Source organism: Rhineura floridana, chromosome 22 (genome assembly GCF_030035675.1).
Source record: "Rhineura floridana isolate rRhiFlo1 chromosome 22, rRhiFlo1.hap2, whole genome shotgun sequence".
NCBI classification, from domain to species: domain Eukaryota; kingdom Metazoa; phylum Chordata; class Lepidosauria; order Squamata; family Rhineuridae; genus Rhineura; species Rhineura floridana.
The window spans coordinates 7,758,872-7,784,569 of NC_084501.1; the positions used below are offsets into that span (position 1 = coordinate 7,758,872).

At 45.6% G+C, this 25,698-nt stretch overlaps 1 protein-coding gene and 1 long non-coding RNA gene across 3 annotated transcripts in view; one reads left to right on the top strand and one right to left on the bottom strand.

Annotated features, from left to right (window-relative positions):
• RELA (RELA proto-oncogene, NF-kB subunit) overlaps positions 1-23,603 on the bottom strand; it is a 42,342-nt gene extending 18,739 nt beyond the window's left edge. For both annotated transcript variants that reach the window (XM_061605708.1, XM_061605707.1), the window contains exons 1-2: positions 23,242-23,603; positions 5,928-5,969 (exon numbers count right to left, since the gene is read on the bottom strand). In XM_061605708.1, coding sequence (XP_061461692.1) covers positions 5,928-5,969; positions 23,242-23,296 — 97 coding nt within the window. In that variant the 5' untranslated portion in view covers positions 23,297-23,603. The remainder of the gene's footprint in view (positions 1-5,927; positions 5,970-23,241) is intronic.
• On the top strand, positions 1,726-14,843 carry LOC133374619 (uncharacterized). The gene is made up of 3 exons (XR_009759932.1): positions 1,726-1,919; positions 7,532-7,675; positions 14,714-14,843. It is a non-coding gene; the product is annotated as an uncharacterized LOC133374619 (long non-coding RNA).
• Positions 23,604-25,698: the final 2,095 nt, after the last annotated feature.

A 25,698-nucleotide genomic window follows, 5' to 3' on the forward strand; every position in this document is an offset into this window, starting at 1 on the left:
TTGTGTCTGTTATTTATATAGAGAAAGGTGGGCCTGGTTTACATTCTCATTCTGCTGCTTGTATTTTTATATCTCTGCTAAGAAATAGGACCAACCAAATTAGTTCCTATTTCTCTCTGGTATTTTTTATAATACCGAACAATGACAGCACTCTTCAAGCACTTGAAAGGCTGACACACAGATGAATGCCAGGATTTCTTCTCGATCGTCCCAGAGTGCAAGACCTGGAATCATGGGCTCAAGGAACAGGAAACCAGATTTCGGCTGAACATCAGGACAAACTTCCTAACTATTAGAGCAGTCTGACAATGGAACCAGTGATCTAGGGAGGTGGTGGGCTCTCCAACACTGGAGGCCTTCAAGAGGCAGCTGGACAGCCACCTGTCGGGGATGCGTTAAGTTGGATTCCTGCATTGAGCAGGGGGTTGGACTCGATGGCCTTATGGGCCCCTTCCACCTCTATGATTCTATGAATGGAGTTGTAGTCCAGCATCGTCTGGGGGGCCACAGGGACCCACTCCCTGGTTTAATCTGAGCCAAACACCAGAACCCATCTCCAAGGCTAGCGCTCAGCTCTGAAACTCTGACACCTGTTCTCAACATCATCAAGTTACTCCAACAAAACCCAACACTGGAGGAATGGGGAATGGCTTTAGGGAGGGAGGTTGATGATAATTTTTTTTACACCTATTGAAGATCTTCCTTTTTCAATATGACTTTTAAAAACAGCTTTCTGCCCCTAAAACCCAGTCTGTACATATATGGGATTTTAAGTTGTTTTCATATATTAGCTTGTTTTATGTGTGTTTTTATTCTTAAATTGTATGTATTTTGTATATAATTATTTATTATCTACATATTACAATATATATACAATTATATATTAACTTGTCTTTATATATGTTTTTACTGTTAATAATTTTAACTACATATTACAATATATATATAATTATATATTTACTTGTCATATATGCTTTTACTGTTAAAATTATATAATATATACAATTATATATTAACAATTACATATTACAGTATATACAGTGACATATTCACTTGTTTTATATATGTTTTTATTGTTAGGGAGGCTTCATAGAAAGGATATAAAAATGAAATAACTATGACATTTACAAAAATGGAAATGAATAAAAATAAATGTAACTGGAAGCCTGAACCTCCTGGGAAGAGGGAGAGGCAAAATCACTAGCGACACATTCTACATTCCAAACCGCTGATCATTTCATTTAAGAGAGAATTTTTTAAAAAATGAAGAGAGAGAACTTCACCACACTGCCTCCAAACTTCTAAATGCAGTTGTCCCTAGCTAGGATTTGCCACATCAACAAAAGGTACTTTCCCTGAAAATAAAGAACTGGCTGCCAACTTTCTGTCTGCACAGGGAAATGTCCAGCGTATAAGCCCCCTCCTGCCCTCCAGTTCTCCTCCCATGCCAATCCCTTGTCAAAAGGAGCTCCGTTTTATTCCAGCTTGTGTTCTCATATTCCTTCCCCTGAGTCAATATTACACACACCCCGTCCCCGCCAACTCAAACTTGGGGATTTCCCCGATCCAAGCTTTGAAGCAATACCGGAATTTTTTCTTTACAACCCTCGATTAAGTCACAGGTATAACGAGGCCAGCCAATGGTAGCAGACTTTTCCATTGTGCTGGGACGGATCCACTCCCTCCACTTTGGCTCCATTCATTTGCTTTGCTTGGCACAGTCAACAATCCCCCCAACACCTCTGCCTGCCGTCCGGCTGGACCAGCCCCGAAAGCCAGAGAACTCTCCCAGCATGGGTAAAACCCCACGACACGGAGAGGTGTACATCTGGATCTACAGCATTTGCACATCGTCAGAAGGATCAGTGACATCACCCTCCCCGGACGGGGAATGTGGCATTAGGAAATGAGGTACACAGGTGAGTTCCCCCGCCCCCAGTCACAGAATTCTCCTGTCGAGCTGTGTATTAGGATGTTTGATTTGCACGGACACGGTGTAGCAGTGAGGCTGTCGGAACAGGACTGGGAAGACAAGGGTTTAAACCCCTACTCGGCTGTGAAGATGGGATCAATCACTTTTTTCTCTCAGTCTAACCTACCTCACAGGGTTGTCGCAAGGACAAAATGGAGTCGGATCAATCACTTTTTCCTCTCTCAGTCTAACCTACCTCACAGGGTTGTTGCGAGGACAAAATGGAATCAGTTGGGGGAGAACCAGGTATGGACTACAAAATGTGAATAAATGAGTAAGGCCTGTAGCCAAACTGATCTGTTCACAAGCCAAGATGTAAACTCGGCCCCCGGCTAGACAATGCCTTTTTGCCTCTTGTTGCCCCTCTCGACTCTTCCTTTTGGCTTCTGGGCTCCCTAACCTCTACCACTTTCTCCTTAGCCTGCCCCACAAACTAATTCTCTATTTTTAGTTGCCTAGTAGGCGACATCATAATCTTTGTCTGTATTAACTATTTCCCCTTCACTCAGAGAAGCCAGACAGGGACCGCAAATAGTTCTGCTCCCTGCGCTGCTGGAATGGTCGTGAACATTCCGTAGCGTCACACGGCAGCTCAGCCAGCCAGTGCGAGAAGGTTCACCACTACAAGTGGCGCTAATTTCTGCCCCCGCTCTGCTCCAATGACTGTATTTCTGCACTGGGAAAAGCTTTTATGTACAGCCAGAAAGCTTTGTCTCTTAAACATGTCAGGGGTGCAGTTAAAAACAGACAGGACCATCTCTTAGATCACTAAAAACAATATACCGAGGATGCACACTGTAAAAGCAATCAGTATCTGAGCACCAGGGGTTCAAAAGAAAGCTGGACAATTATACTGATCTGTTGAAAATGCCCCTCTCTCCTGGAAGCCCTGCCCCACAATACTCCAGTGATCACAGAATTTTTGGAGGTGGAAGGGAGCTTAGTGGTCATCTAGTCCAACCCACTGCTTATTGCAGGAAATCAACAGATTGATGCCAAGCCTCTGCTTAAATACCTACAGCGAAGGAGAGACCACCGCCTGTTCCACTGCCAAACACCTCTTACAACTAGGAAGCTAGTTTAGCTGACATCTGCTTCCCTGAAGTTTATATATTTACGTTTCAGGACAGACAAAAGAAAAGTCTTTCTTCACGCAGTGCGTGGTTAAGCTATGGCCTTCATGCCCACAAGTGGCAGCGATGGCCACCAACGTGGACGGCTTTAAAAGAGAGTTGGACAAATTCACAGAGGAGAAGGCTATCCATGGCTACTAGCCACAATGGCAACATTTTTCCTCCACTGTCAAGGGGCAGCGTGCTTCTGAATACCGGTTGCTGGCAATCACAAGTGAGGAGAGTTGCTGTTGCGCTCGGGTCCTGCTTGGGCATCTGGTTTATTTATTTATTTATTTCATTAAACTTATAGACCGCCCCATAGCCGAAGCTCTCTGGGCGGTTCACAAGACAAGAAACATCAAAAATACAATAAACGTGGTTGGCCACTGTGAGAACAGGATGCTGGACTAGTTGGGCCACTGGCCTGATCCAGCAGCCAGACTTTTCTGATGTTCTTATATCCACTGATTCTAGTTCTGCTTTCTCAGGCAACAGGCGGCAAGCCTCTTCAAACTTCTGCATGGCGGATTATGATTATTATGATTATTATTAGTATTTGATTTATATCCCGCCCTTCGTCCCAGCAGGATGTTTGAAGACTGCTAGCCTTCTGCCTCCCCACTATCTTCTCCAGCTAAACGTACCCAGCTCTCTTAATTCTGCCTCGCAGGACTTGTTTTCCAGATGCCTCCCATCGCAGGGGCGTCGGAAGCTCTCTTCCACTGAGTCAGAACATCAGCCCATCTAGCTCAGTACTGTCTACACCAACCGGCAGTGGCATGCCAGGGTTTCAAGCAGGAGGGGCTGGAGGCTGATTGACCCTCATGGACCTCTTGAAAACTGCTGAGGGTCACTTTATGATTTCCGTGCCTGCTGTAGCAATTGTAATGTCCTGTGCTGGATGCCGGGTGGTTTTTCATGGCATTTCTATTGCTTCTTTCGCTTGTTATATCATATTTTGCATTCCGTAAAATTCAGTGTAAGAAATAAGAGAAGCGACAGAAATACAATTAAAAATCAAGACAAATATTTTACGCAGACATATCGTGGGCCACTTGAATGAAGCTTGTGGACCACTGGCGGGCCTCAGTTTGGGAATTCCTGCCTTAGCTGATTAATTATAGAATTTTTACCCCAACTGAATCTGCATAAATTTGCATGTGAACAAAACACCAGGACTCAAGAACACACACCCCGTCCTTCTCAACTTTAGATGACACGTGCACTCTTCATGGCAAGGATCCTCCTAGCAGAGGCCTGGCGTGCAAGGGGGAGGATGGTGTTTCTGCCACTCCACCTCACCCAATTATGACACTATGTGTCTTAAAACAATTAACCATTTTAAATAAATTGTTTCTGACGCTGTCCTGGGGGAGGAGATGACATTCACGCAAGGCTCACTGTGGCTTGTTCTGGTAAGCCCAATAAAGCGCATGGTTTGTTTATTTATTTGTTAAATTTATATCCCACCCTTTCTCCCAGGAGGAGCCTGGGGTGGCAAACAAACATCAAAACACTAAAAACAGCTATAAAACATTATGAAAACAAAACATCTTTCATTTAAAACAACAACGTTTAAAACCTCTTTAAAGCCATTCCAACACAGATGCAGACAGGATAAGGTCTCTGCTTAAAAGGCTTGTTGAAATTAATTTGGATTCCAGCATTGAGCAGGGGGTTGGACTTGAAGGCCTTATAGGCCCCTTCCAACTCTACTATTCTATGATAAGAGGAAGGTCTTCAGTAGGCACCAAAAAGACAAAAGAGATGGTGCCTGTCTAATATTTAGGGGAAGGGAATTCCAAAGGGTAGGTGCCGCCATACTAAAGGCCCAATTCCTGTGATGCGGAACGGACGTCCTGATGCGATAGGATCAGCAGGAGGCCCTCACCTGCAAAGCATAGTGATCAACTGGGTGTATAAGGGGTAAGATGACCTTTCAGGTATCCTGGCCCCACACTATATAGGGCTTTAGTCACCAAAACCAGCACCTTGAACTTAGCCCGGTAGCTAATGGGCAGTTCAGTGCAGGGGACTCATCCTACGGTGCCTGTGAAAGGTCTCAGTAAACATGTCCTCAAAAATTCACAATGCATGAGAGACTGCTCTTCCACTTAGTTCCTATCTGCACTAGTTCGGCCTCTCCTACATTAAATCCTTTCCCCCAAAAAAACAAGTCCACATTTCATTGGATGGCAGGACGTAGTAGCCACTTTGTGCTATGCCACACCCATTTTCTGACTGGCACCCACAACACTCTCAGCAGTCCAAATGCGCCCACTGGCCCCAAAAAGGTTGGCATCCCCTGGTTTAGTATGACATCTGTACACAGTCAAATTAACACATGCAACTTAAATCAAATTATTATTATTACATTTATATGCATTAAGTTGGGCAAACTGGACACTTCCTGATAAAATCTAAAAGTGCTGCAAATTATTATTTTCCCCAGGAAGCACACATATCCCTCTGAAACAAATACTTAGACACACAACTCTAGAGACATGCTAAAGTCGATAAATTCAGTGCCTCGGAGCTTCTTATTTAAAAAAAATACTGCTTAGCAATCTTTAAAATATTAAGCAGTTTATAAGTGCTTTCAAATAAAAAATAAAAGCAGCAACATAAGCAAGGTCAACGGTGTTAAGTTGTGCTGTTTTGAAACAGCTGTAAGCAATTCCAATAAAAAGAAAACATGAAATTACATTTTCATCCAGTTTGGGAAATGGAAATTTGGGGGGAACTATCCCCTTGCCTTCCCCCAATTCAAAACTTTCCAGAAAATGTTGTCATGCATGATACGAGTTTAAGATAACAGAAAGGCAAGATGCACCACTTACCTGGAAGACCCCAGTTCTGCTGAAAGATCAATGGCAGAAGATCTGGTGAAGGAAAGCAAAAGAAAAGAAAAAAAATCCAGCATTAATATCTGTGGAGAGGAGGAATGCAGGAAGCAGATTCATACAGAATCATTGGAATTCCTTCCCCAACAAAGTCCATCTGGCACCTTCATTGCTTAGTTTTCATCATGTGCTGAAAATGCACCTCTTTACCCTGGCCTTTGATACCCAACAGTGGCGTCTCCATGTCAGTGGGGCAGGTGAATCCACTCTGGGGTTTAGTCTGAATTTTTGCAGAAAATTCTTTGAAAGTTTGGACTAAAACCTGGAGCGGATTCCACTGCCCCACTGTCATGGAGTCACCAGTTGTCACTGACACCAACCACATGCATCCATTAATTTCAGTGGGCCTACTTCAAGTACAGCTTAGGACCAGGATACCTGAAAGACCTGATCCCTTATATACCCAGTTGATCAATGCACTCTGCAGGTGAAGGCATCCTGCAGATACCATCTCATCAGGAAGCCCAGTCTGTACAACATAGGAAGTGGACCTTTAGTGTAGTGGCACCTACCCTTTGGAATTCCCTCCCCTTAAATATTAGACAGGTGCCATCTCCGTTATCTTTTCAGCGCCTCCTGAAGACCTTCAACAAGCCTTTTAAGTAGAGACCTTATCTCAGTCTGTGTTCGAATTGCTTTTTAATATATTTTTACACCTTTTTTTTTTTTAAAGTTGTTTCTAAAGCTTTTAAAAAAATGTTTTTAAAGATGTTTTGTTTTAATATATTTTAAAGTCTGTTTTTATGATGTTTTAAAATGTTTTTGTTTGCTGCCCTGGGCTCCTATTGGGAGGAAGGGCGGGATATAAATCTAATAAAATAAATAAATAAATAAATCGACTGAAAATTAATCACCCTCACCACCTTCATGACCAACGGGGGCAGCGAGACAATGGGGAGGGGGCTTCATGGGGCAACTGGGGAAGATTTCACAGGTACCAGTGTGTCCACGGACACCATGTTGGTGACCCTTGTTTCAGCCAATAATCTCCCCCAAACCCCAAATATAGTCAGGAAGCTTAACCCTCCCACGATTGTGATCTTCCCACCCTTCAAAGAAACCCCACGCCAGTCTCTGAGCTACCTATATCCCAATATAGACCAAGGTTTGTATTCAACCAAGTCCTACACAGAGTAGACCCACTGAAATTAATAAACTTAAATTAGGCACGCCCATCCACTTCAATTGAGACATACCATTTAAAAGCATGCAGCACCTAGCACAGCGCATTACAATCGCTACAAGTGGGGGCAGGAAGATGACCCTCAGAAATTTTTGTGTAGTCTATGGGCGATAAAAAAAAAAGGTTGGAAACCACTGATCTAGAGGTCTGGGAGCCAGAGCGTCTATAGCCAATTCCAAAACATACACGATTCCTTGGGGGGGGGGGGGTTAATCCAATTTATTTCCCCTGTTTAATTCCTCCTTTTTTGCAATTGACCCACTGGTCTGAACTGGCTAGCTCTTTTGTAATGACAGTTCAGAACCATTAGGAAGGGGCTGGGACCAGCTTCTAAGAAAATTTCCAATTGGCTCCTTAGATCATTTCCATCACAGATGGAGTTCCTTTCTTCCACTGGCTGATACTACACTCTCCTCCAAGAAAGATCTACTGATCTCAAATTCCTATAAATATGTGAATCATCCACTCAGTTTCCTAGTCTTCTTGGAGCCCTTCAACTCAGGTGAGCAAAGATTCCCTGCAAGAACTCAAAGTGGGATGGAGAACCTTTGGCCCTTCAGGTGTTGCTAGACTACAACTCCCATCACCCCCAACCATTGGCTTTGTTAGGTAGGGGGCTGATGGGAACTGGAATCACAGAATCATAGAAAAGTAGAGTTGGGAGGGGCCCATAATGCCATCAAGTCCAACCCCCTGCTCAGTGCAGGAATCCAACTTGAAGCATCCCTGACAGGTGGCTGTCCAGCTGCCTCTTGAAGGCCTCCAGTGTTGGACAGCCCACCACCTCCCTAGGTCATTGGTTCCACTGTCGTGCCACTCTAATAGTTATGATGTTTTTCCTGATGTTTATCTGAAATCTGGTTTCCTGTAACTTGAGCAGGGCTAGCGCCAGAGGGCGGCCAGGTCGGGCCTTGGCCGAGGGGCCCTGCCTTATGCTGGGTGGGTAGCACTCCCTTGTACGATCCGTGGCAGCGGCAGCTCCTAACCTGCCATGGATCACAGAGAGGGAGCTCCCAGGCACCCCCCCATTACTGCACAGGCACACAACGCCCACCTACCTTTCCTTTGAAGTGAATGCTGGCCGCGCTGTGCGCACATGCCTGCCATCAATCAAGATGGTGGCTGAGGCTTCCCTAAAGGGCTGATGCCCCTGCCGCCATCTTGGCTGATGGCAGGCATGCGTTGCACAAGCACGGCCAGCATTCACTTCAAAAGAAAGGTAGGTAGGTAGGGTGTGCAGTGTGGCCCCGGGCACAGGCCCTGAACTTGAGCCCATTATCCTGAGTCCAATAACCTTCAGAGGGCCACCAGTTCCCCCATCCCCTGCCTTACACCCTTTCCCCAGAACCTCCTTTCTCTGGGGAACCTCCTACATGCTTTGGAATCCAAGGCGCTACTCAAAGCGGTAAAAATGGAACCAGCGAAGTTGGGAGAGGCTTTTTTGAAAGTCTGTATGGGTGATCCGTTGCCTCCCTTTCTCTCACTCCCGCCCACCTTTCAAAAAGAACTGCTGAACCTACATCAACAACTGGCTGCACTGGGTTAATCAGCTACTCCTCTGGAATTTTTTTTGCTAAAACCCTTCTCCACTCCTTTTAAGTATTTTTTCTCGCACTCTTCAGTGGAAAAACGCTCTTACGCTCAAAAGGTATTGCACCAGGTTTGATTACACTCTGTAACCTCTGTGCTTTGGTAAAGTAAATCCAAAACTCCTTATGTTTAATATTTTTAGAACGTTAGCATCCCCACCCACCCCCAACACACAAACAGCCTTGCACCCTAGGGCATGGCAATATTTTATAGTCCACAGGACCACATTCCCTTGCAGGCAATCTTCCAGTGTCCAGAGGAAGAAGTGGGCAGACCAACAGGTGCAACTATAGTCTTTGTATAGTAGGCTCCATTCTGGCCACACAAAAAAAGAGTTTAACACCCTGCCCCCAAACCTTCCTATCCATCTGGGTGACCAACAGACCAAACAGTTCGCCATCTATGGCAAGACCGCACTTCAGCGGCAACTGGTGCCTCCGTGCCAGTGGAAGGCAGTGGAATCCGCTCCGGGTTTTAGTCCAAACTTTCAAGGCGCTGTCCAAGGTGCTCCAGCAAGTCTGGACTAAACCCCGGAGTGGATTCCGATGCCCCAGTGATATGGAGCCATCAACCACCAATCCGGCACTTGGAACACCTGTGTATAGTTCAGGTTGGCTCATTTCAAAAAGGGTATTGTACAGCTGGAAAACGTTTCACACAAGGGCAACTCAAGTGATCAAGGGGACGGAGCGACTCCCCTGTGAGGAAAGGTGGCAGCATTTGAGGCTTTTTAGTTTAGAGAAAAGGTGAGAGTGGACATGATTGTTGTTATATGCCTTCAAGTCGATTATGACCCTATGAATCTGCAACCTCCAATAGCATCAGTCATAAACCACCCTGTTCTGATCTTGTAAATTCAGGTCTGTGGCTTCCTTGATGGAATCAATCCATCTCTTGTTTGGCCTTCCTCTTTTTCTACTCCCTTCTCTTTTTCCCAGCATTATTGTCTTTTCTAGTGAATCCTGTCTTCTCATGATGTGTCCAAAGTATGATAACCTCAGTTTCATCATTTTATCTTCTAATGATAGTTCTGGTTTAATTTGTTCTATGACCCAATTATTTGTCTTTTCCACAGTCCATAGTATCCGCAAGGCTCTCCTCCTCCAACACATTTCAAATGAGTTGATTTTTCTCTTATCCACCTTTTTCACTGTCCAACTTTCACATCCGTACATGGAGATCAGGAATACCATGGTATGAATGATCCTGACTTTGGTGCTCATTGACATATCTTTGCATTTGAGGATCTTTTCTAGTCCTCTCATCGCTGCCCTCCCCAGTCCTAGCCTTCTTCTGATTTCTTGACTATTGCCTCCATTTTGGTTAAGGACTGTGCCAAGGTAAAACTGTATATAAAAAATGCATGGCATGGAGAGAGTGGATAGAGAAAAGTTTTTCTCTTTTTCTCATAATCATAATACAGTAGGGCCACACTCATATGGTGGGTTACGTTCCAGACCCCTGCCTAAAAGCAAAACCCGCTGAAAAGCGGAACTCATTCAATAGAGTGGTGCCCGACGCCCGAAAAACACCATAAAAGCGGAACAAGAGCAGTATGAGTGGGGCCTTACTCCAATTGAAAGCCGCCATATTAGCGGGCCGCAAAGCGGGCTGCCGAAAGGCAGGGCCTTACTGTACTAGAACTCATGGACATCTAATGAAGCTGAATGCTGGAAGATTTGGGACAGACAAAAGAGAGGACATAGTTAAACTGTGGAACTTGCTCCCAAAGGAGGCAGCGACAGCTGCCAACTTGGAGGGCTTTAAAAGAGTAACAGAGACATTCATAGAGGAGAAGGGTATCAGTGGCTACTAGCCACAATGGCAATGTTTTCCCTCTGTCGGAGGCAGTGTGCCCTTGAATGCCAGTTGCTGGGAATCTTAAGTTGGGAGAGTTGCTCTTGCACTCAGGGTCCCTTGGGGGCATCCCAGAGGCATCTGGTCAGCCCCTCTAACACAGGATACTGAGCTAGGTGGGACACTGGCCTGATCCAGCAGCCAGGCACTCCCGATGTCCTCATGTCGCAGCCTCCAACAGGAAGCACACCGAGGCCATGTCTGCGTGTCGGGGAACCGTGGGCTGGCGCTGCATAAAGGCCAGGCCAAAAATGTGGGCCTCCCAGCTTGAAACGGAAGCTGAAACTGCTGAAGTTAAAAAACGCCAAAAAAAAGGGGGGGGGGGGAAGCGTAAGAACCTGGATGGCCCTATCCGAGGCTGTGGTTATGCTGCGATCCTGCAGAGGCCCAGAAAACACTCGGAAGGTGGTAAACGGGTGCTGAACTGAGCTTCCTGACCAGCAGTTTTCATCTGAAGAGAGAGAGAGTGCCCAAAGCGGTTTGAGCAACAGCTGATGTCTCAGGTGCCCAGCAAGATCACATTGGCACAATACATTCGCAGCACTAGGGTACCACTTCAGTCAGGGCTTCTCCCAAGCATCCTGGGAACTGTAGCTGGTTACAGGTGCAGAGAGTTGTCAGGAGACCACCTACCGTAGGGCCCTGCTTTTCGGCATTCCGCTAATACGGTGCCAGCAGGGTTATCAGATGGAGGGGGGGGTGGAGCTGGTGCTACAGCTATCTGCTCTTCTGGTGTGATCAGACCCCCGGCTCAAGATAATCGCACCGGAGAAGGGGAAGATCTGATCTTCTCCTCCTCTGGTGCAATCAGCGGGTTAGGTTCCAGACCCCCGTGCTACAGCTGATCCGCTTTTCAGTGGTTTTTGCTTTTCAGTGGGGGTCTGGAACCTAACCTGCCGTATGAGTGGAGCCCTACTGTATTTCTCTCATAGAGCTACAAGTCCGAGAGTGGGATATCAATCAATCCCTCTTCCCAGGACACTCTGGAAATTGTAGTTCTGCGAGAGGAATTGGGGGTCTCCTGGCAACTCATAGCACCCATAACAAACTACACTTCCCAGGATTCTTTGGGGGAAGCCATGACTGTTTAAAGTGGTATCAGAGTGCTTTAAACGTATGGTGCAGATGGAGCCAGATAAGACTTCCAGGGATCAGAGGGGCGGGGCCTCATCATCCTGCAGAGCTCCTCCCACCTATGGCTAAGTAGTCAAAATAAGAAGATATGATCTGATTGGCTTGCTAGATCACGCCATGAGATTGGCTTGCTAGATCAAGCCAAAGGCCCAACTAGTCCAGCACCCTTAAAAAAAGTTTTTCATGTACATTTTTTAAAAAATGTTTTATTGAATGTTTCTGTTAACTTCAACAATACAGCATAAATGCACAGAGGACAATTGTGGGTCTTGGCCACTCAAAATGCGTGTTTTCCAGCTACACGTTTTGTTATATTGCCTTAATTTCTGATCAGAAGAACATAAAAACATATGAAGTGCCCATCTAGTCCAGCATCCTGTTCTCACAGTGGCCAACCAGATGGCCCTTGGGAAGCCTGCAAGCAGGACCTGAGCGCAACAGTAACTCTCCCCACTTATGATTCCCAGCAACTGGGATTTGGAGGCATCCTGCCTCCGACAGTGGAGGGAGAACAGTCCTAACCACACCGGCTCTTGCACCAGCTGCTGCTGATTGTTATTGTTACTACATTTGTATACCACCCCATAGCCGAAGCTCTCTGGGCGGTTTACAACAATTAAAAACATTAAAAACAAATATACAAATTTAAAAACACTTAAAAAAAAAACAATTTAAAAACACATTTAAAACGATGCCACAACAAATCTGCTTTGTCTTTTTTAAGGAGCCACAATACACTTGGTTGGGCTTTTGCTGAAGGAGACCCACACACAGTTCCCTCTTGGGAAAATAAAACTGAACAACACCACACACTCCCCCCGCCCCAACCGCACAATGCAGAACCTGCGACCCCATGAAAGAGGAGTTTCACAAACTGAAAAGCACAGAGTCTGGTTCTGGGCCCCAAAAAGAGGAACCTTGAGAAGGACACGCTTCCAAATATCCGAACGTTGACAAAAATGCACACTTATGCATTTATTCAACACTATTAGTGCCATATTATCTCATGCGCCTGCTGCTTGTTTCCTTCTCTGTATAATATTGATACATTTTATCACTTTATTGTTTTAATATTTTATAGTGCTGGTCTTTGACCGTAATAATAAATGATTGATTGATTGACAAAAATGCAAGAGGGGCAGCTTTTGTTCCCCAGTTTTCAGAGGCAGGGACTGGACTTTGTCTTACAAAGGGAAAGGCGGGAAGGGGGAGGGAAGACAACGCTGGGAGCAAAGTGTAAGCCCCTTTCCTGGCTCAGGGATGCGGAGTTCAAAGGGGAGAGACCCCATTATTCTAGGTTTTCTTTAAAAAGTGTGGGCGAGGTTTATTTTTTTTAAATAAGGAAAGGTCTCAGGATTCAAACCCACCTAATGGCCCACATTCTGACCTGGAAGTCCTAATGTCAACCTCAGAAGAAAGGCAGTGGTCACTCAGTACTCCATACATGCTCAGAGGCACTCCCAACACTACCTGGAGATGCCGGGGAATGAACCTGAGGAAAGGCCACAGCTCAGTGGTACACCATCTGCTTTGCATACAGAAGGGCCCAGGTTCAATCCTCCACATTTTCAGGAAGGGCTGGGAGAGGCTTCCTGCCTGAAATCCTGGAGAAATGCTGCCGGTCAGTGTAGGCAATACAGAGCTAGATGGACCAATGGTCTCACTCAGGACAAGGCAGCTTCCTATGTTCTTTCTGCAAGCAAAGCAGAGCCTCTGCCACTGAGCTATAGCCCTTCCCAAATGGGAACACATAGGGAGCTGTTTTCTACTGAGTCAGACCACTGGTCCATAGAGATCAATACTGTCCACACTGACTGGCAGCAGCTCTCCAGGGTATCAGATAGCCTTTCCAAGCCCTGCTTTTAGATTCCGGGGACTGAACCTGGGGCCTTCTGTGCTCAAAACAGGTGGTCCGCCAGAGTCCTGCAGCCCCTTCCCAAAGGAAGGGCAGGGATCACTTCTCACTACCTCACACACACTAAGCAAGCCCTCTACGATGTGAGCCATTTCCCTGGCTTAGATATTCCCCCATTACTGACTTTCGCCTTGAGACGCTCCCGATTAGCTTCCAACAGTTGCGGCTGGGGGCTCCATGTCAGCAGAGCAGCGGAATCCGCTCCGGGCTTTCATCTGACTTTCAAGGAGCTGTCCATGGTGCTTCGTTGGAAGTTCAGACTAAAACCCGGACTGAATTCTACTGTCCCACTGACATGGCACCACCAGGCACCACTGGCTTCCACTGAACCCCGGCCTACACAGTTTGAAAATCATCGTCTTGGAAAGCTCCTATTCTCCCTCATGGACCTTTGCATTGACACCTAATTTCAGATGTAAGGAAGCAAGTGATTGTTTCTTTCTGGTTACAGCAATGCACTCTGTATGTACTCAAGAGCTACAAACTCCCAGCAGCCAGCACTCAAGGTCTCTCCTCCCAGCTTTACCAGGGCAATCACTGGCACTTAGGGATGTGTGCATCTATCTGTTTCCATTTCTAATTTTTACAGTCTTAAGTTCGGTTCTCTGCATTTCTGCATCAATTTGCAGTATATCAATACAAATATATATACACTCACTTGTGCTTAACTAAACAATGTTTTTTTATTTTTCTAGCAAAATGTTTCAGCATCCGCCTTCATCAGCTGATAACATACAAATATAATCACGCCACCTTTGCCAGAAAAATTTAAAAAAATTCCTCCGTTTCATTAATCCCAATCATGTGCATATTTTTAAAGTGATTAACCAAATCCTTACAAGAATCCAGAGGAAGTTGGATGAAGTTCTGTTTGTTGCTTTGAAAACTGACTCTCATGCATATCCTCATGAAAATTTATCAGCATTTAAGTGCAAATGTCTCCTAACATACTCCATTTAGTATACAATTTTGACTGATACACAATTCTTTTTGCAAACCAGTGTTGTTCCTTAATAATGCATTTATCCATGTGTGGACTTTCAGGAGGAATTTGAAAACATTCCTGTTCGCCCAGGCGTTTGAAAGTGGAAGAGGGCTGCGCCTGGCAACCTGAACATCGCTGATGAAAGAATGTTTTTAACTGCAATTGCGTTTAAGAATGTTCTGAACTGTTTTCAGAATGCTTCTCTTTTTTTGGTTAATTTTTTGACATGTTTGCCACCCTAGGCCCCTTCGGGAGGAAGGGTGGGATGTAAGTTGAATAAATAATTTTTGCATGTTATCTGCGCCGATATATGATTTTTTAAAAAACACATTACTTGGCTAGCGAACTACAATGGAAAACTTGAGATAAGAGCAAGTTTTGAAGTTTTGTTCTGGTGCGTGTATTCTTTTGGAAATTGCAAATGAGTCAGTGTGCCTGCAAATGTGAACTGCGTTCAGTTTCTCACCTTGCCCTTGCTGGTGCTGGCCCACAAAGAAACACAAGGAAAGCCAAGCCATAAATTCTGCCAATGTTTCCTTTAAAAAAAAGCATGGAACATCTGCATCCAGACCTTCATAGCTATGTTGAAGCTAAGCTGGACTGCCTTGGAACGGGTCCCAGCGATCTTTCCTGGCTCCCCAGCGGCTCAGGAACACAGAGAAACCAGGAAGATCAAGCGCTTCCTGTCCCCAATAAGGTTTGTTTTCCTTGAATAAAATCCATCTCATCGGCTTGAATTCTAATTTGTGCCAAGTCTCTCAAAGCTTGCCTGGAGAGTCCCACGAGCCTGGTGCTTAAAATGCCAGCAATCACCTCCATGGCTGAATAACTGCAGCACTCACTGGCGGCTGGTCCATTGGGGCTAGTGGGGCCACCAACCTCTATCCGCTCTCAGTCAGCCTACACTTTCATGCCTTCTTGCTACTACCCAGTCCAGGGAGTGGCCTCAGGTGGAACGCAGCAGGGAGGAGGAGGATGGGGATAAAACTAGAAATTAGTTGCCTCTTGTTTCTCATTGGCTCTGCTTCTGCCGACTGTTGGGCTCCCTGCCTTCTGCCCCACCAGTGCACACAGGATTAAACACAGTACAGCGATATCTCAGTTAACAAAACAGATGCGTTCTAGGACGTTACTTCTATAACAGGAACTTTGGTACCAGAGGTAGGAACAACATGGAAAGAACAGGGATAGTATCCTACACCCACTCATAGATGGTGGGGGAAGCTTCAAAAGGGGCTTTAAAGATTGCCAACACAGCACACTCCCTCTGAATCATATTTGATCCTTCCCTCCCCAGCCCTGGGAGAAAGCAAGAGATCTCTTCAATGCAAAGCAACACACAGGCTTGTCAGTTTCACCCTGGCAAAGCAAAGGCACAGGCTTGTTTATTGACAGCAAAGCAAAGGCCCAGGCTAGTCAGTTTCACCTTAAAGCAAAGGCCCAGGCTAGTCAGTTTCACTTTAAAGCAAAGGCCCAGGCTTGAAAGTTTATCCAATGGAAAGCAAAGCTGGTCAGTTTCACCTTAAAAAAACCCTTCCTTAAAAGAGTTCCCTTCCTGGAGGATTCCTTAACTGATGTATTACTGTATAGGAGCCTGCAGCCCAGGCATGCAGACTTCAGCCCTTGGTATCTCCAGGAAAAGATGCAGGAGCTCCTAGGAAGCCATCACTGCCACTGGGTCAGGTTAAATCGGGGGACGGGGAACCTCTGACCCATGGCCCAAAGGGCCAGTTTCCCCAAACCATATGTGACGTGAGGTAGAGATGCGGCCACAAGAGCTACACGTTTGCTGTGGGGAACTCAATTGTGCAGCTGATCCCTGCAGGAAGTGGCTTTCAAATCACTGCCCACCAGCTGGTTAGGCAGTGACTTCAAGTCTGCTGATTGGCAGTGCCTCAAAGCCTCCCACAGGACTCTTTGCAAGCCCTGCACGGTGCCTTGAAGTCCCAACAATCATCACCCGATGTCACTGTGATGCAAGGTGACTGACAGGTCGTTGGACCTGCGCACCTGTCAAATTCAGCCCAGAAGGATTAGGGGAGATAAAGACCTGGCCTGAAGGCCAAATCAGGTTCCCCACCCCCTGGGGTAGAGATGAGTGTCAGGGTAGGTGGTTCTAGACAAAATAAGGCAGCAGCTGCATTTCACCATAGTTTATCAGCAATGAGCAGCAACATTGGCAGTGTGGCACAGTGGTTAGAGTGTCAGGCTGGGACCTGGGCGGCCAGGGTTCAAATCCCTGTTCGACCATGAAGCCCACTAGGCGCCCTTGGGGCCAGTCACAGGATCTCAGCCCATTCTAGGGGTTCCCAAACTGTTGGTCCGCAAGCTTACCGTGGCATGACCACATTAAATGATTCATATTGATTTCCAATTGAATTTTTATCGCTTCTCTTCTTACATTGTATTTTACTATAACACAATTTGAATTCTACGGAATTCCAAATCATACAGCATCTAGCACAGCGCATGACAATAGCTGCAACAGGCGGAAAAATCATGAAGGGCTCTGCCAAGTCCATCAGAAATTTTCCAGTGGTCTGTGGGAAAAGAAGGTTAGGAACCGCTGGCCTAACCTACCTCGCAGAGTTGTTGCGAGGATAAACTGAAGAGGCGGGGAACCATGCCTGCATGCCACCTTGAGCTCCATAGAGAACAAGTAGGATACAAATGGAATAATAAATAAAGACATGTCCAATTGCTCCTTCCCTGAAGCGAGGGAAGTAACAAACTGCAATTAAGCTTGGCTTGCAAACCCAGGATTGTGGCTTGTTTGTCCCTGACAAGCCAGGATTTGCATGCCAACCACAGTTTAAGGCTGGCTAGAGATGATGGGTTGCTGTGGAGGAAGAAACCACAATTTTGGGACCGCATGCCACTTAATTGCGGCTTCCAGGTTTGTTTCACCTGCTTGCGCCAGGAGAGAAGAGCAATTGGGCAATGCACACTGGCATTCTGCTTGCTCTCAATAAACCATGATAATCCACAGCAGCTCTGGCTTATTTATAATTATAATTTATAATTTACTCAAGCGGGCTCAAAGTAGTATACACACGCAGACACTCAACAGCAGCAAAGAGTGCAAGTAAAGGTGACTTTAGCAGGCCAGAGGTTGCCAGAAAAAAATATTTGTACTAGCCAGCCAGAGAGGGAGTCCACCTGTGTTTGGCAAGGCACGGCACTGCATAATATTGGTACAACCACTGAGAAGGCTCTTATCTCTTGTCAACCATGCCTCCACCTTAGGTGAGACCCAGATCTCAGAGAGCAGGTAGGATAGTATGGGAAGAGACAATTCCTCAGGTAATCCTGGGCCTGAGCTGTTCAGGGTTTTAACAGGGCTGTGGAGTTGGTACGCCAGACCTTCGACTCTGACTCCTCTATTTTTCTACTGACTCCTCTATTTTTCTACTGTCTGACTCCAACTCTGACTCCTTCACAAATGGCAAATGTATATTAAGTAGTAATAACAAATTTACTGTAGTAAAATGGTAGCACAAGGCATTTCATCACCACCACGTGAATCCAGAGCTTGGAAAAGTTACTTTTTTGAACTACAACTCCCACGAGCCCAATCCCTGTGGCTGATGTGAGTTGTAGTTCAAAAAAGTAACTTTTCCAAGCTCTGGATTCACGTGGTGGTGATGAAATGCCTTGTGCTACCATTTTACTACAGTAAATGTGTTATTACTACTTAATATACATTTGCCACTGTGAAGGAGTCTGAGTCGGTACATTTCTACCGACTCCGACTCCACCCAAAATTGCTCCCGACTCCGACTCCATGACTCCAACTCCACAGCCCTGGTTTTAAAGGTGATCAGCACCTCGTCTGTGTCCAGAAACAAACTGGCAGACAGCAGAGACACTGTGGGAAAGGTGTAGTGTGGTCCCACGGGTGTGTACCCACTAACATCCTTATCCGCTGCATTCTGGACCGACTGCATCCAGTCTTCAAATGGTAGCCCCACATAGAGCTCACTGCAGTAATTCAATCTTGGGAGTAACTACAGCTAGCATTTTTCCCCGTAGTCAGGTCTGATTTCCTCATGTATGGCCACAACGGTCTCATGCACCAGGTTGAGCTGAGCAAAAGCAGCCATAAATACCACCAGATCACCCAGATGTAAAGGAGCATCTAGGACCACCCCCAACATGAGAAACTGTTATTTGAAGGAGCATCACCCCCCCCAGGCCAAATCCTTACTCCAGAGTCTTATCTAGGATCATCACTGTGTTTTGCCTTTCCATCTTCCCACATTCATCAACAAGAACCAGTTTGGTGTAGTGGCTAGAATGTGGGACTACGACCTGGGAGACCAGGGTTCAAATCTCCACTTGAGTATGAAGCTCAGTGGATGACTTTTTTCTTAGCCTAACCCACCTCACAAGGTTGTTTTGAGGATAAAATTGAGAGGGGTAGAACCATGTATGTCACCCTGATCTCATGGGAGGAAAGGAGCTATATAAATGCAATCCTTTCACGTATTTATTACATTTATATCCCCCCTTTCCTCCGAGGAGGTCGACGTACAAACATGATTCTCCCCCTCCTGATTTTATCCTCACAACAACCCTGTGAGGTAGGTTAGGCTGAGAGACAGTGATTGGCTCCAAGGACACACACTGAGCTTCATGGCTGGGGAGCATCAACTGCAGCAGTGACAGGAACCTGTCGCCCTCCAGATGTTGCTGGACTACAACACCCATCATCACTGACCAATGGCCATGTTGACTGGGGCTGATGGGAGTTGTAGTCCAACATCATCTGGTGGGCCAGGGCTTCCCCTACCCCTGAACTAAGGAGTGGAACAGAGGTGACCCCCACAAACAGAATTTTTTTTTGCAAATAAGGCAGTTTCAGAATACCACCATCATAATTTAAGAGGACATCAGATTATGAAAGTGTGCAATACCGTTTCTCGCCATTGTCTAAGGCCCCATCCGCACTACACATTTAAAGCAGTGTTATACCACTTCAAACAGTCAGGGCTTCCCCCCCTCAAAGAATCCTGGGAACTGTAGTTTGTGAAGGCTGCTGACAGTTGTGAGGAGACCCCTCTTCCCCTCACGTAACTACATTTCCCAGAGTTCCCTGCAAAGAGGGATGGATTGTGAAATCATTCTGGGTTACGGTTTTGCCCCTACCTGACCACTGTCAGAGTGCTTGTCCCAGCTAACCTTTGGGCATCCTCAACTTGTTTTTGAAAGGACTCCTGTGCTGTTCCCCCTGCCCAGTGGCTTACAAACACTCACACTATAATACATTTTATTTCTTATTCAGTAAAAGGTTCTAGGGTGGTGTAGAAAAGCATGAATAAAACTAAATTTACACAGCATATAAATGCAGTTTAAAAATCAAACATACATAACATAAATTCGCACTGCTTTTCAACCTTGGGTCCCCAGATGTTGTTGGACTACAACTCCCACCATCGCCAGGCAGCATGGTCAATGGTCAGGAATGATGGGAATTGTAGTCCATCAACATCTGGGGACCCAAGGTTGAAGACCAGTGAAAGACAACTAGCAAGATAAAACCACCCAAAAAAACTAGAGCGCAGAACAGAGCAAAGCTCCACCCATTGACTAAAATTTAAAATATGTGGGCAAGCGGGGAGGTCTTCAGCTGGCACCCAAAAAGCTTGTAATGTGGACATCAGTTCTGGCCCCCATGACGAGGGTACTCTGAAGTTGGGATTGCACCACCGAAAAGTCCCTCCCTTTTGGAAACTCTGAGAAGGGCCTCTACAGAAGATCGTAAGATACGGGCAGGCTGATATATGACATAAATCACGTTCACTACAACTTTACAGAAAGTCAAACATCACAGCACATCGATCAGGAAGGAACAGCACTAAATCATCAAGCAGAACTAAACTAAAAGCATTCTGGAACAGCCACTGTTTTGGCCAGGTGCCTTTGCTAAGAAATCAGCAAGCCACCACACTTAACTTCCTAAAAGAGGGCTCTCAGGGCTAAGAAAACGAGCTGGGATCCCAAATAATCTGGTGGTGGTACAGTGTGGTCCTTAACTGGTGTGTGTGGGAACACTCTGCACGTGCTCCGGGGCCCCTCTTGCTGGCTATCACTTCCCCAGCTGGAGAAGTAATGTTGAAATCCGGCACTGAGGAGGGGCAGAAGCCTCCCTGACTGGGTAAGCCCCCTACACCACCAAAATCCAAATGGCAGGCTCTGCCCGCTGAAAACCAAGAGGAAACAGAACAGAGGTTCAAGGCAGCTTTGAAAGGAGCCGTCGGTGAATCACATCTGAAAACATAAGAACAGTTTCTCTCTCTGGAACCAGCTGTTTCCCAACCTCTTTTTATTTTTTTGTTGCTGGACTACAACTCCCATCAGCCCCAGCCAGCATGGCCAATGGTCAGGAATTATGGGAACTGTAGTCCAGCAACGAAAAATAAACAAAAAAGGTTGGGAAACACTGATTACCTTTTGGCACCCTGGTGCTTTCAAGGTGTTTTGGACTACAACTCCCCTCAACCAGCTGGCCGAGGGCTGATGGGAGTAATAGTCCAAAACATGTGGAAGATACCAGCTGCAGGAACTCACAAAGAATACATGGGTGAGACACACAGAATCACTCCCAGGTCTTCAGACTCCAGATGCCCACATCCCACCTCATGATGCCATCTCAATTCAGTATCTGGGAACAAATATCAATTGGAAACAACCTCCAATAACCCCCAAGAGGGAGACCCCCCAGCAATTTCTGGTCCCCTCTCCTCCCTCTCCAGTACTCCAAGTCTGCTTTACGTTCTCCCATCACAACCAACAGTGAACGGGGCCAGGAAGTTTTTGCAGAGCAGTTATAGCTTTTCTGATGCGTGAAACTGAGCGAGTCCGCTTTTGCAGCACACATTTCTATCACTTTTAGGGTTCCAGAGTCTTTTTAAAAAAAACATTTCCCTTATCATGCATCACACAGAGAGTCAATATTAAGGAGGGACTAATACACCCCTCCTCCCAAATCAGGGACCTCCCCCGAGAACACCCTCCCAGTTAACACAGGACCAGCCAATTTCCTTTATAAATTAACCATGGCCTTTTGACAGGCAAGGGTTTTTTAGGGGCTGGACCACCCTACTCTCCTGTTTTGATTTAATCTATACTGTGCCTGCTGTTCCTTCGAAATGTTTTCTCTCTAACTGTATATGTAAAAATTATTTTACTTGCTTTTAATTGTACAATTATGTTCTCACAATCCTCCCTGGGACCTTACAGTGAAAGGCACAGTGTTTTTTAAAAAAACACCTTTGTAATGCTGTGAATTCTCAGGGTGTCGTTTGAATTTGTTAATGTTTTGTATAATTTGCTACTTAATTTAAGATAGCAAGTGCGGTACAGTGGTTAGAGTGTTGCATTACAACTTGGGAGACCAGGGTTTATTTATTTATTTTATTTATTTATTAAATTTCTATACCGCCCCATAGCTGAAGCTCTTTGGGCGGTTCACAACAAGCAAGACAGCAAAAATACAATTAAAACCATTTATAGAACAATTTAAACATACTAAAATACAAATATACTAGCATACTAAGATGCTAAAAATAAGTTGAGATGTTAAAATGTTAAAATTAAAATTATTAAATTTATTAAAATGCCTGGGAGAAAAGGAATGTTTTAACCTGGTGTCGAAAAGATAATAATGTTAGCGCCAGGCATACCTCCACAGGGAGATCGTTCCATAATTCGGGGGCCACCACTGAGAAAGCCCTTTCAAATCCCCACACAGCCATTATTTTAACAAAATTTATATCCTACTTGATTGTTAAAAAAAACCTCTAAGCGGTTTATACAAGACATGAAATGACACACAAAACAATTAGAAACAAATCATCACAACATTTTATAAGCCATTAGGCCAGCGACAGGCTAAAAACACATCAACATCTATGTGGCGGAACAGGCTTACCTAATGGCATCATGTATTCATGTTTATTTATTGAATTTTTATACCGCCCCATAGCCAAAGCTCTCTGGGCGGTTCACAACATCAAAATATCAACATACAATTTAAAAACCACACATTAATCAATTTAAAACATAACTCATTAAATTTCCAAAAAACCTATACTAAACTAAAATACTAAAAATACAAAATGCTAAATACTACAATACTAAAATGCCTGGGAGAAGAGGTAGGTCTTAACCTGGCGCCGAAAAGACAACAATGTTGGCACCAGGCGTACCTCATCAGGGACGCCGCTTGGGAGACCTTTGGGTGACAGGCGACTGACAAGTATGATTTTTGGGGGTTACGTTCATATAGCACATTTTCCTCCCAGGAGTTCCAGGCGGTGTACATGGCTCTTTCTCTCCCCATTTTATCCCCACAACAACCCTGTGAGGTGGGCTAGATGATGCTAACAGTAACAATAATCATCAATAAATTTGGAGGGCTTGGATAAGGAAGACAATGCACGCCCCTCCTTCAATAAACGTAGCCGGGGTGGGGGGAACCTTATCTGGGGCAATATGCGGAGGGGAGAGACATCAGGCAAGGATGGTACCCTCCCCCGAAAAAAAAAATAGGGGAAGGTTATAAGGAGAGGGGCAAGGCACTCACCGTCCATAGCTGTAGAAGAAAAGGCTCCCTGGATCTGGGGCAGAGGGTCCCCCATGCTAATTGGGGCGGGGGGGGCGCACAGGCCCTCGGAAACCGGGCAAGAGGCGCCTCCAGGGGCCGGAACCAGCCCGGAAGGAAGGAAGGGAGAAAGCAGCCGCCCCGGGGCAGCGATAACAAGGCCCCGGCTCCCTACTCGCCCTCCCGCCGTCCAAAGCGCGAGCGCAGGCAGCGCGGAGATCCGCAGGCGCGCCCAGCCCGCAACGCCGGAACGTTCGCAGCGTCGTCGTCTCAGGCCAAGGAACCACCACCCCGCCCCACGTGACACGGCCGCCTGCTGGGAAAGCTCCGCCCCCTTCCCCCCACCGTCTCTTTTCTCTTCCCTTCTTTCTCGCTCGCTCCGCCTTTTAAGCAAATCTCGAAGGAACGAACGCGGGAGTGGGTGTCGCCGGCCGGGAGCCGTAAGGGAGCGGGTGCGTGTTCCTAACCTGGGTGGAAAACGAAGAGCGCGATTGAGAGCCGAAATTATGTCCTGTGTTTTTTATTTTATTTTAACGTTAACATTTAAATTTAACCCAGGGTTGTTTAGTCTTTCTTGAATTGGGATAAAAAGTTCTCTTTCTCTCTTTTTAATCTCTGATGTCTTTCTGGAGCCTACTGAACACCTTCCTCTTTCAACAAGCCTTTTAAGTAGAGACCTTATCCCGCTTCTGCCTCGGTGTTGGAACTGCTTATTAAGATGTTTTTAAAGCTTTTTTTTTTAAAGATATTTTAAAAGATGTGTTGTTTTACTATATATTTTAATGCCTATTTTTAATGATGTTTTAGACTTAGCGTTTTTGTTTGCCACCCTGGCTCCTACTGGGAGGAAGGGTGGGGTATGAATAAATAAATATATAATCGCACTGCTTGTGTTAATTATCTTACTAATGCCAGTGTTTATCAAATCTGTCAATAATGCAATTGTAAATGTCTGTTATTTTCTGCATTTCAGTAAGGTCAGAAGGCTTTGCAGGTTTGCATCAGACCCTCAGCATATGCCTAACAATGCCAGCCTCTAATACTGGCCCTGATTTCTTACATTTATACGTTATAGGATTGGGATATTGGTGTGGGTGATGTCTGTACCCTCCAAACCTGTAATTCTGTGTCTGCAGCGATGGAGTTTGTAGTAAAGGAATCTTCTGAACTGGTCAAACCAGTTCCTTTGTTAGGGTAGTGGGTGCTGACCAAGTCTGTTAAGTACCCAACTACATGTCTTAAGACTTGGTCAAGAGCAGGTATGTTGCCAAGGGAACAACTGAGGTAGCCCTCCCCCCAGCATCCTAGGGACAAGAGGTAGCCTATGTGTGTTGTAGTTAGTCTGATGTGGTTCTGGAAGCTGAAAAGACACAGAGAGGCTTGCTCTCTGTGCTGAATCCAAGGCCATGGCTGTGGGGTGCCTCCCAGAAACCTAATGAGGAAGCAAGTTCTGTTGGAATGTTAATGCTGGGAAGCCTTCTGTCTTATGCTCAGGTTGTATATATGTGTAAATAAAAACATATATCCGAAAGACACCACAGCCTCCAGTCATCTTCATTCTAAGGAAACCAAACACTGCGTAAGCATTGGAACCGCTCAAAGCCTCTCACAGCTTAAAGATGGGTGTGTGTGCAACAATAGTTTTCCTTTAAGTAGCTTAAGGTGGTCTGCGTGGTCCTCTTTCCTATTTATCCTTACAACAACCTTGTGATATAGATCATGGTGAGAAGTAATGACTGGCCCAAGATCACCCAGTGAGCTTCATGGCTGATTATGGGATTTGAACTGGGTCTCCTCTAAATTCCATTTGGGCACAGTAAGCACTACACCACCCTGACTCAAATTAGTATCCCTATGTTCATCTGTGATTTGTCCAGAAAATATTTAATTATGATGAGAAGGGGAAGAAGATATTGTAGAGATAGAAAATGTTCTGACAAGGACAGCCCAAATGATCAAGGGATGGAGCAACTCCCCTACAGGGAAAGGTTGCAACATTTGGGGCTCTTCGGTTTAAAGACAAGGCAAGTAAGAAACAACAAGACAGAAGCATATAAAAGTTTTGCTCCCTCTCACATAATGCTAGAACTCATGGAGGTCCAATGAAGCTGAATGGTGGAAGAGTCAAGACAGACAAAACAAAGTACTTTTCCATGCACACATAAACAGTGGAATTCACTCTTGCAGGAGACAGTGGTGCCAATCAGCTTGGATGGCTTTAAAATAAGATCAGACAAATACATGGAGGATGAGGCTATCAGTGGCTACTATCCATGATGGCTATGCTCTGCCTCCATGGTCTGAAGCTTCTGAACAGGGCTGTGGAGTCGGAGTCAGAAGCAATTTTGGGTGGAGTCGGAGCTGGAGTTGGTAGAAATGTGACTCAGACTTCAAAATAAGTCAGACAGTAGAAAAATAGAGGAGTCTGAGTCGAAGGTT